At 35.6% G+C, this 13,877-nt stretch overlaps 1 protein-coding gene across 3 annotated transcripts in view; it reads left to right on the top strand.

Moving 5' to 3' along the window:
* RBM41 (RNA binding motif protein 41) overlaps window positions 1-13,178 on the top strand; it is a 68,320-nt gene extending 55,142 nt beyond the window's left edge. For all 3 annotated transcript variants that reach the window (XM_029240951.1, XM_029240950.1, XM_029240949.1), the window contains 2 exons: window positions 9,572-9,719; window positions 11,676-13,178. In XM_029240951.1, the coding sequence (XP_029096784.1) occupies window positions 9,572-9,719; window positions 11,676-11,842 (315 nt within the window). In that variant the 3' untranslated portion in view covers window positions 11,843-13,178. The remainder of the gene's footprint in view (window positions 1-9,571; window positions 9,720-11,675) is intronic.
* The last annotated feature ends 699 nt before the right edge of the window (window positions 13,179-13,877 follow it).

Here is a 13,877-nt window from a genome sequence, read left to right as displayed (position 1 = left end):
TCTTTTAATGCCAGCCATGGCTGGTTTCATCAGTTCAAGGCTAGAGCCAACCTTCACAACATAAAAGTAAGTGGCGAGGCAATGAGTGCAGATAACAGTAGCTGCCTGGGAATCTCCTGAAATGTTTCGAGAAATTATCGATAAAGGTACGTATTTACCCGAGCAGGTTTTTAATGTGGGTGAGTCAGGACTGTACTGGAAGAGGAAGCCAGACCGAAGTTACATCAGTAAGGAGGAAAAGTTGATGCCAGGCTATAAAGCAGCAAAGGATAGGCTATCTCTGTTGTTTGGTGGCAGTGCTTCCAGCAATATGAAGCCAAAGCCTCGCTTAGTTTATCATTCAGAGAACCCAAGAGCCCTTAAAACATAGCCAAGAGCTCTCTTCCTATTGTGTAGAAGAGTAACCCCAAAGCCTGGGTTACACAGCCATTTTCCAGGACTGGTTTTTCCACCAATTTATCCCGGAGGTAGAGAAATATTGCTTGGAGGAGGATGTTCCATTCAACATTCTTTTGCTGCTCAACAATGCTCCAAGCCAACCCCCGTTCATGGACGACTTTCATCCCAACATCAAAGTACAGTAGTGCATATGCCACTGAATACTACATCACTCATCGAACCTATGAACCAGGGAGTTATAGCAACCTATAAGAAATATTATTTACATCACACTTTTCATCAGGCAGTAAAGGTGAGTGACGAATCGGAACAACTTGGCGACAATTTTGGAAGGACTGTGACATCTACAAGGCCATAAAAAACATTGACTCTGCTTGGCGTGAGGTTATGGCCGTCACCATGAATGGGGTTTGGAAGAACCTTGGCCCACAGTTTGTTCACGGTTTTCATGGATTTGAGAAGGTGGATGAGGAGTCCAAAGAGGCCTTCAGCAATGTAGTGACCCTCAACGAGCAGCTGGAGCTAGATCTGCAAGAGGACGACTTCATTGAACTCCTTGCTGTGCAGCATGAGGGGCTTACTAATGAAGACCTGGTGGAATTGGAGGCCCAGAGAAAGGACGAAGAGAGACAAGAGGAAGAAGTAACTGAAGAACCGAAAAGATTCACAATGCAGGAAATGGCAAGGGGATTTTCTTTATTTAAGGAGGCACTGTTAGTTTTTGAGGCATAGGACCCAAACGTAGAAAGGTACACAAAGGTTGCAGCAGCCGTTCAGAATGCAATCCAGTGCTACCGTGTCATCTATGATGAGGAGAAAAGAACTACTACCCAGACATCACTAGATCATTTTTTTTAAGAGGGTAGATAGAATTGAATCCAGCAAGGAACCAGAACCTGTGCCATCAACGTCAGGTGTGAGTGAAATTGCAGCTTGCCCTCCATCTCCTGTTGCTGATGATCCTTCAGCTCTGCCATCTCCCACTCCCTCTCCTTCCTCCAGTCAGTAACTCTTCTTGCCTGTTCACTCGATGCCAGCCTCTGTATGCCAGCTGTTGTACTGCACTACTGTACTTTTCAAGGTACTGTACTGTAAGGTATACAATGTTTTCTTAATTTTTTGTGTTTGTTTTTTATGTATTATTTGTGTGAAAAGTATTATAAACCTATTACAGTACAGTACTAAATAGCCAATTGTGTTAGTTGGGTACCTAGGCTAACTTTGTTGGACTTATGAACAAATTGGACTTAGAACACACTCTTGAAATGGAACTCATTCATATGTAGGGGACTTACTGTATATAATTTTTCAGATTATTTTCATTATAGTTTATTACAGGTTATTGAATATAGTTCCCTGTGCTATACAGTAGGATCTTGTTGTTTATTTTATATATAGTAGTTTCTGTCTGCTAATCCCAAACTCCTAGTTTATCCCTCCTCCCTGCCTTTCCTCTTTGGTAACCATAAGTTTGTTTTCTATGTCTGTGAGTCTATTTCTGTTCTGTAAATAAGTTCATTTTTATCATATTTTAGATTCCACATATAAGTGATGTCATAAGATATTTGTCTTTGTCTGACTTTCTTCACTTAGTATGACAATCTCTAGGTCCGTCCATGTTGCAGCAAATGTCATTATTTCATTCTGTTTTGTGGCTAGGTAGTATTCCATTGTATATATATACCACATCTTTTTCCATTAATCTGTTGACGTGTATTTAGGTTGCTTCCATTTCTTGGCTATTGTAAATAGTGCTGTTTTGAACACTGAGGTGCATGTATCTTTTTAAATTAGAGTTTTCTCCAGATATATGCCCTGGAATGGGATTGCTGGATCGTATGGCAACTCTGTTTTTAGTTTTTTAAGGAACCTCCATACTGTTCTCCATAGTGGTTACACCAACATACATTCCCACCAACAGAGTAAGAGGGTTTCCTTTTCTCCACACCCTCTGCAGCATTTATTATTTGTAGACTTTTTGATGATGGCCATCCCAACTGGTGTGAAGTGATACATCATTTTAGTTTTGATTTGCATTTCTCCAATAATTAGCGATGTTGAGCATCTTTTCATGTGCTTATTGGTCATCTGTATGTCTTCTTTGGTGAAATGTCTATTTAGGTCTTCTGCCTATTTTTGATTAGGTTGTTTGTTTTTTTGTTATTGAGTTTTATGAGCTGTGTGTATATTTTGAAAAGAAGCCCTTGTCAATTGCATCATTTGCAAATATTTTCTCCCAGTACATAGGTTGTCTTTTAGTTTTGTTCATGGTTTCCTTTGCTGTGTGAAAGCTGATAAGTTTGATTAGGTCCCATTTGTTTATTTTTGCTTTTATTGCTATTGCCTTGGGAGACTGACCTAAGAAAACATTGGTATGATTTATGTCAGAGAATGTTTTGCCTGTGTTCTCTTTTAGGTGTTTTATGGTATCCTGTCTTATATGTCTTTAAGCCATTTTGAGTTTATTTTTGTGTATGGCATGAGGCAGTTTTCTAACTTTATTGATTTACATGCAGCTGTCCAGCTTTCCCAACACCACTTGCTGAAGAGACTGTCTTTTCTCCATGGTATATTCTTGCCTCCTTTGTCAAAGATTAATTGATTGTAGATGTGTGTGTTTATTTCTGGGCTCTCTGTTCTGTTATATTAATCTATATGTCTGTTTTTGTGCCAGTACCACGCAGTTTTGATTACTGTAGCTTTGTAATTGTCTGAAGTCCGGGAGGGTTATGCCTCCTGCTTTGTTCTTTTTCCTCAGGATTGCTTTGTCAATTCTGGGTCTTTTATAGTTTCTTATAAATTTTAGAATTATTTGTTCTAGTCTGTGGAAAATGGCATGGGTAATTTGATAGGGATCACATTAAATCTGTAGATTGCTTGAGGTAGTATGGCCATTTTAACAATATTAATTCTTCCAATCCAAGAGCGTGGTATATCTTTACATTTCTTAAAATCATCTTCTGTTTCCTTTATCAGTGTTTTATAGATCTCAGCATAGTTTGAACTATCTGAGGTCAGGTTTATTCCTAAGTATTTGATTTTTTTGATGCAATTTTTATTTATTTATTTATTTTGTATTGAAGTAAAGTTGAGTTACAATGTTGTGTTAAATACTGCTGTACAGCAAAGTGACATATATATATACACACACACACATCCTTTTTCATACTTTTTTCTATTATGGTTTATCACAGGATATCAAATACAGTGGGATAGGATATTTGCTATACAGTAGGACCTTGTTTATCTGTAGCTTTATCCTTTTTTTTTTTTTTTTTTACAAAGGAACTGTTTATTAACTAACATGTAATTCTACTAACTTTCTATGTCTCATGGTCATAACCACTGTCAGGGTGTTGTTAAGGCCACTGTGTCCCCTTTATGAGATCCATAAGAAGAAACTGCTGGCTCGTCTTTTTTTTTCTTTAAAACACCTTTATTGGAGTATAATTGCTTTACAATGTTGTGTTAGTTTCTGCTTTATAACAAAGTGAATCAGCTATGTGTATACATATATCCCCATATCCCCTCCCTCTTGCGTCTCCCTCCCACCCTCCCTATCCCACCCCTCTGGTGGTCACAAAGCACCGAGCTGATCTCCCTGTGCTATGCAGCTGCTTCCCACTAGCTATCTGTTTTACATTTGGTAGTGTATATATGTCCATGCCACTCTTTCACTTCATCCCAGCTTACCCTTCCCCCTCCCTGTGTCCTCAAGTCCATTCTCTACATCTGTGTCTTTATTCCTGTCCTGGCCCTAGATTCATCAGAACCTTTTTTTTTTAGATTCCATATATATGTGTTAGCATACGGTATTTGTTTTTCTCTTTCTGACTTACTTCACTCTGTATGACAGACTCTAGGTCCATCCACCTCACTACAAATAGCTCAATTTAGTTTCTTTTTATGGCTAATATTCCATTGTGTATATGTGCCACATCTTCTTTATCCATTCATCTGTTGATGGACACTTAGGTTGCTTCCATGTCCTGGCTATTGTAAATAGTGCTGCAGTGAACATTGTAGTACATGACTCTTTTTGAATTATGGTTTTCTCAGGGTATATGCTCAATAATGGGATTGCTGGGTCATACAGCAGTTCTGTTTTTAGTTTTTTAAGAAACCTCCATACTGTTCTCCCTAGTGGCTGTATCAGTTTACATTCCCACCAACAGTGCAAGAGTGTTCCCTTTTCTCCACACCTTCTCCAGCATTTATTGTTTGTAGATTTTTTGATGATGGCCATTCTGACTGGTGTGAGTTGATACGTCATTGTAGTTTTGATTTGCATTTCTCTAATGATTAGTGATGTTGATGATGTAATTTTTAAAGGGATATTTTTAAACTTTCCCTTTCTGATATTTCATTGTTAGTATAAAGAAATTCAACAGATTTCTATATGTTAATCTTGTATCCTGCTACCTTGTTGAATTTGCTTATCAGTTCTAGTAGTTTTTGTATGGAGTCTTTAGGGTTTTCTATATATAGTATAATGTCATCTGCATATAATGACAATTTTACCTCTTCCCTTCCAATTTTGATACCTTTTATTTCTTTTTACTGTCTGATTTCTGTGGCTAGGACTTCCAGTCCTATGTTGAATAGAAGTGGTGAAAGTGGTCATCATTGTCTTGTTCCAGATTTTAGTAGGAAGGCTTTTCACTGTTAAGTATTATGTTGACTGTGGGTTTGTCATAAATAGCTTTTCTTATGTTGAGATATGTTCGCTCTGTACCCACTTTGATAAGAGTTTTTATCATGAATTGATGTTGAATTTTATCAAATGCTTTTTCTGCATCTGTTGAGATGATCGTGTGTTTTTTGTCTTTTCTTTTGTTGATGTGGTGTATCACATTGATTAATTTGCATATGTTGAACCATCCTTGTGACCCTTAGATGAATCCAACTTGATCATGGTGTATGATCCTTTTTTTTTTTTTTTTCGGTACGCGGGCCTCTCACCGCTGTGGCCTCCCCCATCGTGGAGCACAGGCTCCGGACGCGCAGGCCCAGCGGCCATGGCCAATGGACCCAATCGCTCCGCAGCATGTGGGATCCCCCCGGACCGGGGCACGAACCCACGTCCCCTGCATCGGCAGGCGGACCCTCAACCACTGCGCCACCAGGGAAGCCCGTATGATCCTTTTTATGTGTTGTTGGATTTGGTTTGCTAATATTTTGTTGAGAATTTTTTGCATCTATGTTCATCAAAGATATTGGCCTGTAATTTTCTTTTATGGTAGTGTCTTTGTATGGATTTGGTATCAGGATGATGGTTTCTTCATAGAATGACTTTGGTAGTGTTCCCTACTCTTCAGTCTTTTGGAAGAGTTTGAGAAGGATTGATATAAGTTCTTCTTTGTATGTTTGGTAGAATTCCCCAGTGAAGACAACCAGTCCTGGACTTCTTTTTGCAGGGAGTTTTTTTAAATTACAGATTCTATTTCACTTCTAGTGATTGGTCTGTTCAAACTATCTATTTATTTTTGATTCAGGTTTGGTGGACTGTATGTGTCTAGAAACTTGTCTGTTTCTTCTAGGTTGTCCAATCTGTTGGCATATAATTGTTTATAGTATTCTCTTATGGTTTTTTTGTATTTCTGCAGTATCAGTTGTGATTTCTCCTCATTTATTTGGGTTCTCTCTCTTTTCTCATTGAGCCTGACCAGAGGTTTGTCAGTTTTGTTTACATTTTCAAAAAAACAGCTCTTGGCTTATTGATTTTTTCTCTTGTTTTTTGATAACTATTTTATTTATTTCCTCCCTGATCTTTATTATTTCCTTCCTTCTGCTGACTTTAGGTTTTGTTTGTTCTTCTTTTTCTAATTCTTTTAGGTGGTAGGTTAGGTTGTTTATTTGAGATTTTTCTTGTTTTTGAGGAAGGGATTTATCACTATGAAGTTCCCTCTTTGGACTGCTTTTGCTGCATTCCATAGATTTTGTATGGTTGTGTTTTCATTGTCATTTGTCTCAAGGTATTTTTTAACTTCCTCTTCGATTTCATTGTTTTTGACCTATTGCTTTTTTAGTAGCATGTTTCATCTCCATGTAATCATTTTTTTTCTCGTTTCTCTTTCTGTGGTTGATTTCTAGTTTCATGCTGTTGTGGTCAGAAAAGATGCTTGAAATAATCCCTGGCCTCTTAAATTTGTTGAGGCTTGTTTTGTGTCCTAGTATGTGGTCTGTCCTAGAGAATGTTCCAGTGTGCACTTGAAAAGAATGTGTATTCTGGTTGTTGTTTTGTTTGATTTGGTGGTTTTTGTTTTTGTTTCTTTTGGATGCAATGTCCTGAAAATATCAATTAAGTCTGTCTGTTCTGTTGTGTCATTTTGTTGCCTTACTGATTTTCTGTCTGGAATATCTGTCCATTGATGTCTTTTGAGATGATTTGTGATTTTTATCCTTCATTCTGTTAATGTGTTGTATCTTATTGACTGATTTTCATATGTTGAACCATCCTTGCATCACAGGGATAAATCCCATTTGGTCATGATGTGTGATCCTTTAAATGTGCTTTTGAATTCAGTTTACTAGTTTTCTGTTAAGGATTTTTGCATCTGTATTCATCAGGGATATTGGCCTGTAGTTTTCTTTTCTTGTTATGTCTTTTTCTGCTTTTGGTCAGGGTAATGATAGCCTCATAAAATTAGTTTGGGAGTGTTTCCTCCTCTTCAGTTTTTTGAAAGTGTTTGAGGAGGATTGGTATTAATTCTTCTTTAAATGTTAGGTAGAATTCACCTGTGAAGCCATCTGGTCCTGAGCTTTTCTTTGTTGATTACTGAATCAATTTTATTGCTAGTTATATATCTATTCAGATTTTCTATTTCTTCATGATTTTGTCTTGGTAGGTTTTATGTTTCTAGGAATTTATCCTTTTTTCTAGGTTATCCAGTTTGTTGGCATATAATTATCAGAGTAGTCTCTCATAATTCTTTTTTATTTCTGTGGCATCCATTGTAATGACTCCTCTTTCACAGCTAATTTTATTTGAGTCTTCTTTTTTTCTTAGCCTAACTAAAGGTAGTCAATTTTGTTGATCTTTTTAAAAAAACAGCTCTTAGTTTGGTTGATTTTTTTCTATGATTTTTCTAATCTCTATTTCATTTATTTCTGTTCTAATCTTTATTATTTCCCTCTGATAACTTTGAGCTTAGTTTATTCTGTTTTTTCTAGTTCCTTGAAGTATAGAGTTAAGTTGTTTGAGAGCTTTCTCCTCTTTTAATTTAGGCACTTAATGCTATAAAATTCCCTCTTAGCATTGATCTTGCTGCATCCAATAAATTTTGGTATATTATGGTTTCATATTCATTTGTCTCAAGGTATTTTCTAATTTCCCTTTTGATTTCTTCTTTGACCCATTAGTTCTAGAGTATTTTTGTTTAGTTTCCACAAATTTGTGAATTTTCTAGTTTTTCTTCTGCTATTGAAAGTGAGGTATTGAAATCTCCTAGTAATATTGTGTTGCTTTCTGTTTCTTCCTTCAGTTTTCTCAATGTTTGCTTCATATATTTAGGTGCTCTGATGTTGGATGTATATATATTTATAGTAGTTATATCTTCCTGGTGAAATTGACCTTTTTATCGTTATGTAATATCCTTTTTTGTTTCCTTTGAAAGTTTTTGACAAAGTTTATTTTATCTTATATAAGCATGGCCAACCCTGCTCTTTTTTGGTTACAACTTGCATGGAATTTATTTTTCTATCCTTTCATTTTCAGCCTATGTATGGCCTTAAATCTAAAGTGAGTTTCTTGCAGACAGCACATAGTCAGATCTTGGTTTTTATTTGTTCAGCCACTCTATGTCTTTGATTAGGGAGTTTAATCCATTTATAGGTAAAGTAATTATTGATAGGGAGGACTTACTATTGCCATTTATTAGTTGTTTTCTGTATTGTAGCTCTTTTGTTGCTCTTTTTCTTTCTTGAGGTCCTCCTTTGTATTTCAGTGAATTTTTGGTAGTGAAGTGCTTTTTTCCTTTCTCATTTTCTTTTGTGTATCCTCTATAGGTATTTTCTTCATAATTACAATGGAACTTACCCAGAACATCTTATAACAATCTATTTTAAGCCGATAAGAACTAAGTTCAATCACACTTAAGAGCTCTTTTTTGTTTTCGTGAATATTTCTTTTTTTTATAGCATCCCATTCGTAATAGATGGAATATTTTCTCTTATTTCTCTGAGGGTATTAGTGATGGCTTTTTGAAGTGTTTTTTTTTTGTCCTTGCATAGTTTCTGTTTTCTCCCATTTGCTTTCATTTCTTTGTTTGCTCTGTTCTCTTTCACATTAGAGGCTTTTCTCAGATGCCTGATAATCTGTGCTCATATTTATGAGTAGGGGCCAAAAACAGATTGGAAGCTCTGAGCAAATGAGTGATCCTTATTGACTTTGAGCTTCACTTAAAGTCATCTGGCTCGTCCATTTCTTGGAGAAATTCCACATCCAAAACCAGCATTTTTAGATCTTTCTTCTTGGGGTAATCAGATTCTCCAGAGAAGACTTCAGAACTCTTGCATGGGAGGGTACCACCAGCATTGTGGGAGCCTAATGGGAGGAAGTGTTTGGGGTATCTTCATCATTCAGAATGCATTATTTCTCTTAATCTCCTAGTTTTTAGGAACAGTATTCTCATCCTCAACTGTATCTAGCTCTCCCTGTGTTCAGAGAATGAACCTCCAGTATTCACCAAGATTGGGAGTGGTCTTTACCCAGTAGCGTATTATAGGGGAGGTGTTTAAAGATCTAACCTATTTTTAAAGAGTTTTCAACCTACCCACCTTATCTTAACCCCAGCTCTTTACATCCATTTCCAGAGACACCTGAATATATCAGTTCCTAAAATGTTTGAGGATTCTTAGGTATAGATTGGGTTAGTTCCTGGCTTTCCCCACTGCTGGTTTAAGATTCAGCTTTCTTGAGTACACTCGTTCAGTTATTTTCCAGCTTCCAGAATATTGTTGCTATTGCCTCCTTTCCTTGTTCTTCCTTACCTTGTCAGTTTGTATTAAAAAAAAGTCTCTATAGTTTTTGGAGAGTTTTCTGGAGGGATTGAAATTAGATGCATGTGTTCAATCCACCATCTTTATCTGAAACTAACTAATTCCTACCACAATTAAATAGTTGCCTTACCTCCCTAATGTGTTATTTCTGGTGATCCTTGGTTTATATTAGGTGTTATACCTGAAGAACCTTAGCCCTCGGGTGACCGAAAGAGATCTTGTCTCATTATTCGCTCGGTTCCAGGAGAAGAAAGGACCTCCAATTCAATTCCGAATGATGACTGGACGAATGAGAGGGCAGGCTTTTATCACTTTTCCCAGTAAGTAGCTTCATCTGGATAATTACTCAGTTGTAGCATAAGTTCATTAGTGACTACTTATTCCCTCTCTTGTTTAGATATAGCGCTTTGATATCTCTACAGCACATGAGAAGTATGTGCTTGGCCAAGCACATGGGAGGAAGGGAAGAGAACTAAGGAAAACATGTTTTTAATTTTTCTCTACTTTCCCTTCTGTGCTTCCTCTCCTCCTTTGACAGTGCACGACCACTTTACACCTTTGTCCTCACTTTTCCTCAGTTTTGGCACTTCCTACTCACGCCATCAAAATTTACTTTCCCTTTGCTGAAAATAGTATTTCTAGTCCAAGTTATAATTATGTTAATTATTAATATATTGGTATTCTGATCAGAACACTCATACTTGCATTATGTCCTATTCCTTTAGGACTAAGAGACTGCAAGATATTATGCTATTATGCTATATTATGCTAATTCATTAGTAATTCATAATTAACTAGTAGGTGATATATTCTTTTAACTGTTGTTTGCATCTTAATACATGATTTCAGTATCCTAAGCCAAAGGGAGAAATAATACAGGTATATCTCAGAGATATTACAGATTCGGTTCCAGACCACTGCAATAAAGTGAATATCCCAGTGAAGCAAGTCACATGAATATTTTGGTTTCCTAGCACATGTAAAAGTTATGTTTGTACTATACTGTAGTCTATTAAGTGTGCAGTAGCATTTTGTCTAAAAAAACAATGTACATACCTTAACTTAAAAATACTTTCTTGGTAAAAAATGCTAGCCATCATCTTGACAGTGCAAGGTTGCTAGAAACCTTAAATTTGAGGGAAAAAACTGCAATATCTGCAAAGCATAATAAAGCAAAGTGCAGTTAAAAAGTTATACCTGTATAGGAATTTCAGTTCCTATGACAGACCAGACTTTCTTTTTTTGGTGGAGGCTGGGTAGGAGCTGTGCCTTTTATTATCCCTAAAGTATCATCATTTATATACAGCCTAGTAATCTATTTAAAGGGAAGTGCTTTTACACATGAGCAGTGCCAAACTCCCCTGCATTCTTTTCATACAGCATTGTACCATCTTTCCTATCTCATTGAAGGTTTGTGGATCCTCAACGCTAGTGATTTTTAGTCTTTTCAAGTGTGAGAACCCTTTTTAAACTTATAAAATTACTTCATGCACCCCCACCTAATGTGATCTATTAATTGAAAAGATATGTAATAAAAAGGCTTTATACACTAAGTACTTCTAAATAAATAGCCATTTTAGTAATTATACATGCATTTGAAAATTTGTAGTGCATACATATATGAGACATAAATTGGTTCAATCTAAAAACATTGCTTGTCCACTTATGATTTCACAGACTCTAGGCAGTAATTCCATTCCTTCCTAATTTCCCACATCCAGGCTGTGAGACCCATAAATCAAATCCTCCTGCTGTATGCTATATACTCTTACACCTCAAGCTTCCATATGCCTGCAAGCATTCTTAAACTTACTTATCCTAATGAGGGCTCCTGCAACCACTCTCTGATCAAAAGGAAAAAGTAGCAAAATGTCCTCAATACCATGATAACAACTTTTATTTGTCTTCCCCATTTTGAAAATGATTTCATTCTTACAGTACCTATAATCTGTTATCTAAGATAGAGGTTTGTGTATTATTAGTTATAGCTTAACCCTCTTTAACACACTGTCTGTATCCTTGTTTCTTTACCTATATCATTGAATTAGGAGAAGCTCTCAAACATCCATTTTAAGGTTTTATTGTTGTTATTCTTAGCCATTAGTTTAATCTTGCTGAGTTATTACAAATTTGAGATTGTAGAAAACCCAATAAAATAAAATAATTACGTGGCCTTATAGCCTACACTGAACTCCAAGGCAAAAACAACATAAACTAGACTTGGAATAAAATCGATTAAGCCACATATAAACTGATGTTTTTTCTTTCTCTTTTAGATACAGAAATAGCATGGCAAGCATTGCGTCTAGTAAATGGATATAAACTACGTGGGAAAATATTGGTGATAGAATTTGGAAAGAACAAAAAGCAGCAGTCAGATCTCCAGGCTGCTTCTCTAATATCATCTACTACAGATAATACTACAGAAATCAGTGGCAGCTAGAAGACATAAAGATTGTGAGTCCCAGGAGGTCTTTCTTGCATCAGAATCTAAGATCTAGGATTTGTATATAGATAGCAATTTATTTGGAATTGAAGAAGAGAAGCTAACTGAGGGAGAGAAAACAATTAAAATCCCTTTCAGCTTTTGGAAAGAATTGGTAGAAAACATTTTCTATAATCAAACACTCTCTGGGATAGACAATATAATGAGTATGGAGGATAGGGAATAAAGAGTATCATTTTCTCAGGATAAATTACAGTGGATTACTTCCAAGGGTTTTTTTTTAATCATTATAATTTATATGAGGTCTTAAATATTTGTCCCTAGAGATAACATTCTTTCAAGACTGGCTCCTATATATACAAAACTAAAAAACTAATTAAGTGTTGAAATATTTATTTCTAGAGCCCATTTGTCCCTAAATTTATTTTCCTAGTAAATAAATGACCAAGACTCCAGGCCTAAACATCAGCAAATGCTCTTGAATGAGACCTATCAGCAGTAACAGTAGGTAGTTTTCATAAGTTAGTCAACATATTTAATGGACATTTCCCTATTAAGTTATCACTGTCTTCAAATAGCTTTATATTTTTTCTAATGAAAGAATTTAGATCAAAACAATGTTCTCATAGTCATTTAAGCTAGCTACCATTGAGTAATGATTGAATTAAAAGCAATAAACATTGAATCATTATCTATTACATGTTAGGGATTAGATATATTAATTTTAGAAGAGGAACATACTAGCAAAGAATACTAAAGAGGGGTAGAAATAAAGAGCTCTCTAGAAGAGAGGCAGCCTACCCCAAATCCCCCAGTTGTTTGTTTGTAGTTGCTGGAGAATAGAAAGATGATATGATATAGAGGAAGTAGTACAAACTTTGGAGTCAGACCTGTTTGAACTTCACAGCCATACTTACCACTCTGTGACCTTGGCAAGTCACTTAATCTGAGCCTCAGTTTTCTCATCTATAAAAATGACGATAATAATACTACTTACCTCATTGGGTTGTGATGTTTAATGGGATAACTGTATCCAGGTTGAAGATCAGAAAGAAAAAAATAATGAAAATTTAATGGGGTAAAGAACCATTAAGCACTCCAACATACTTGGAATATCAGAGAAAGAAAGGAGCAGAAAAAATATTCCAATAAATAATGGCTGTAAAATCCCAAATTTGATGAGAAACATTATCTACACATCTGAGAAATCTCAATGAACCCCAATTAGGATAAATAAGAAGAAATCAACAAACATACCGTAATAAGAATGCTAAAACCCAAAGATAAAGAGAAACTTTTGAAAGCAACATGAGACAACTGAAGCCACTTACAAGGGAACCTCAATAAGAGTAATAGATGACTTCTCATCAGAAACAATGGAGGTGGCAGTGGGAAAACATATTCAAAGTGCTGAAAGAAAAAGACTGTCAATATAGAATCCTATATTCAATAAAGCTGTTTTTCAAAAATGAAGATGAAATAAAGACATTCCCACATAGTCAAAAACTGAGAGACTATGTTGCTGTTAGGCCTGACTTACAGGAAATATTAAAGGAAGTTCTTCAGGTGGAAAGCAGGTGACCTCAGACGGTAATTTGAATCTACACATCCAAAAAATTAGCATGGGTAAAGGTAATTATGTAATTATAAAAGACAGTCAAAATACATTTTTCCTTAATTGATTTAAAAAGCTATTTTATAAGACAATATGTATATAGTTGCATTGTTGGATCTATAACATATAAAACTGTAATATATTTACCAATAACAAGACAAAGGAAGTGGGTGGAAACAAAGCTGTATTGGATTAAAGAAATGACTCTAAAATGGTAACTCAAATCCATAGGAACAAATGAAGAAAATAAGAAATGGGAAATAAGGTTAATATTAAAAAGTTGTAAATATATACTTGTTCTTTCTTCTCTCAGCTTCTTTAAAAGACATAAAATTATATTAAGTAATAATTATAATGATGTATTGTTGGGTTTGTAATATAGAAATAATAATAACAATAATACCACAAAAAGTGAGA

This window comes from Monodon monoceros, unplaced genomic scaffold (genome assembly GCF_005190385.1).
Source record: "Monodon monoceros isolate NGI ecotype Baffin Bay Population unplaced genomic scaffold, NGI_Narwhal_1 Super_Scaffold_22, whole genome shotgun sequence".
In the NCBI taxonomy this organism is placed as follows: Eukaryota; Metazoa; Chordata; class Mammalia; order Artiodactyla; family Monodontidae; genus Monodon; species Monodon monoceros.
This window is presented reverse-complemented; position numbering and strand designations above follow the sequence as displayed.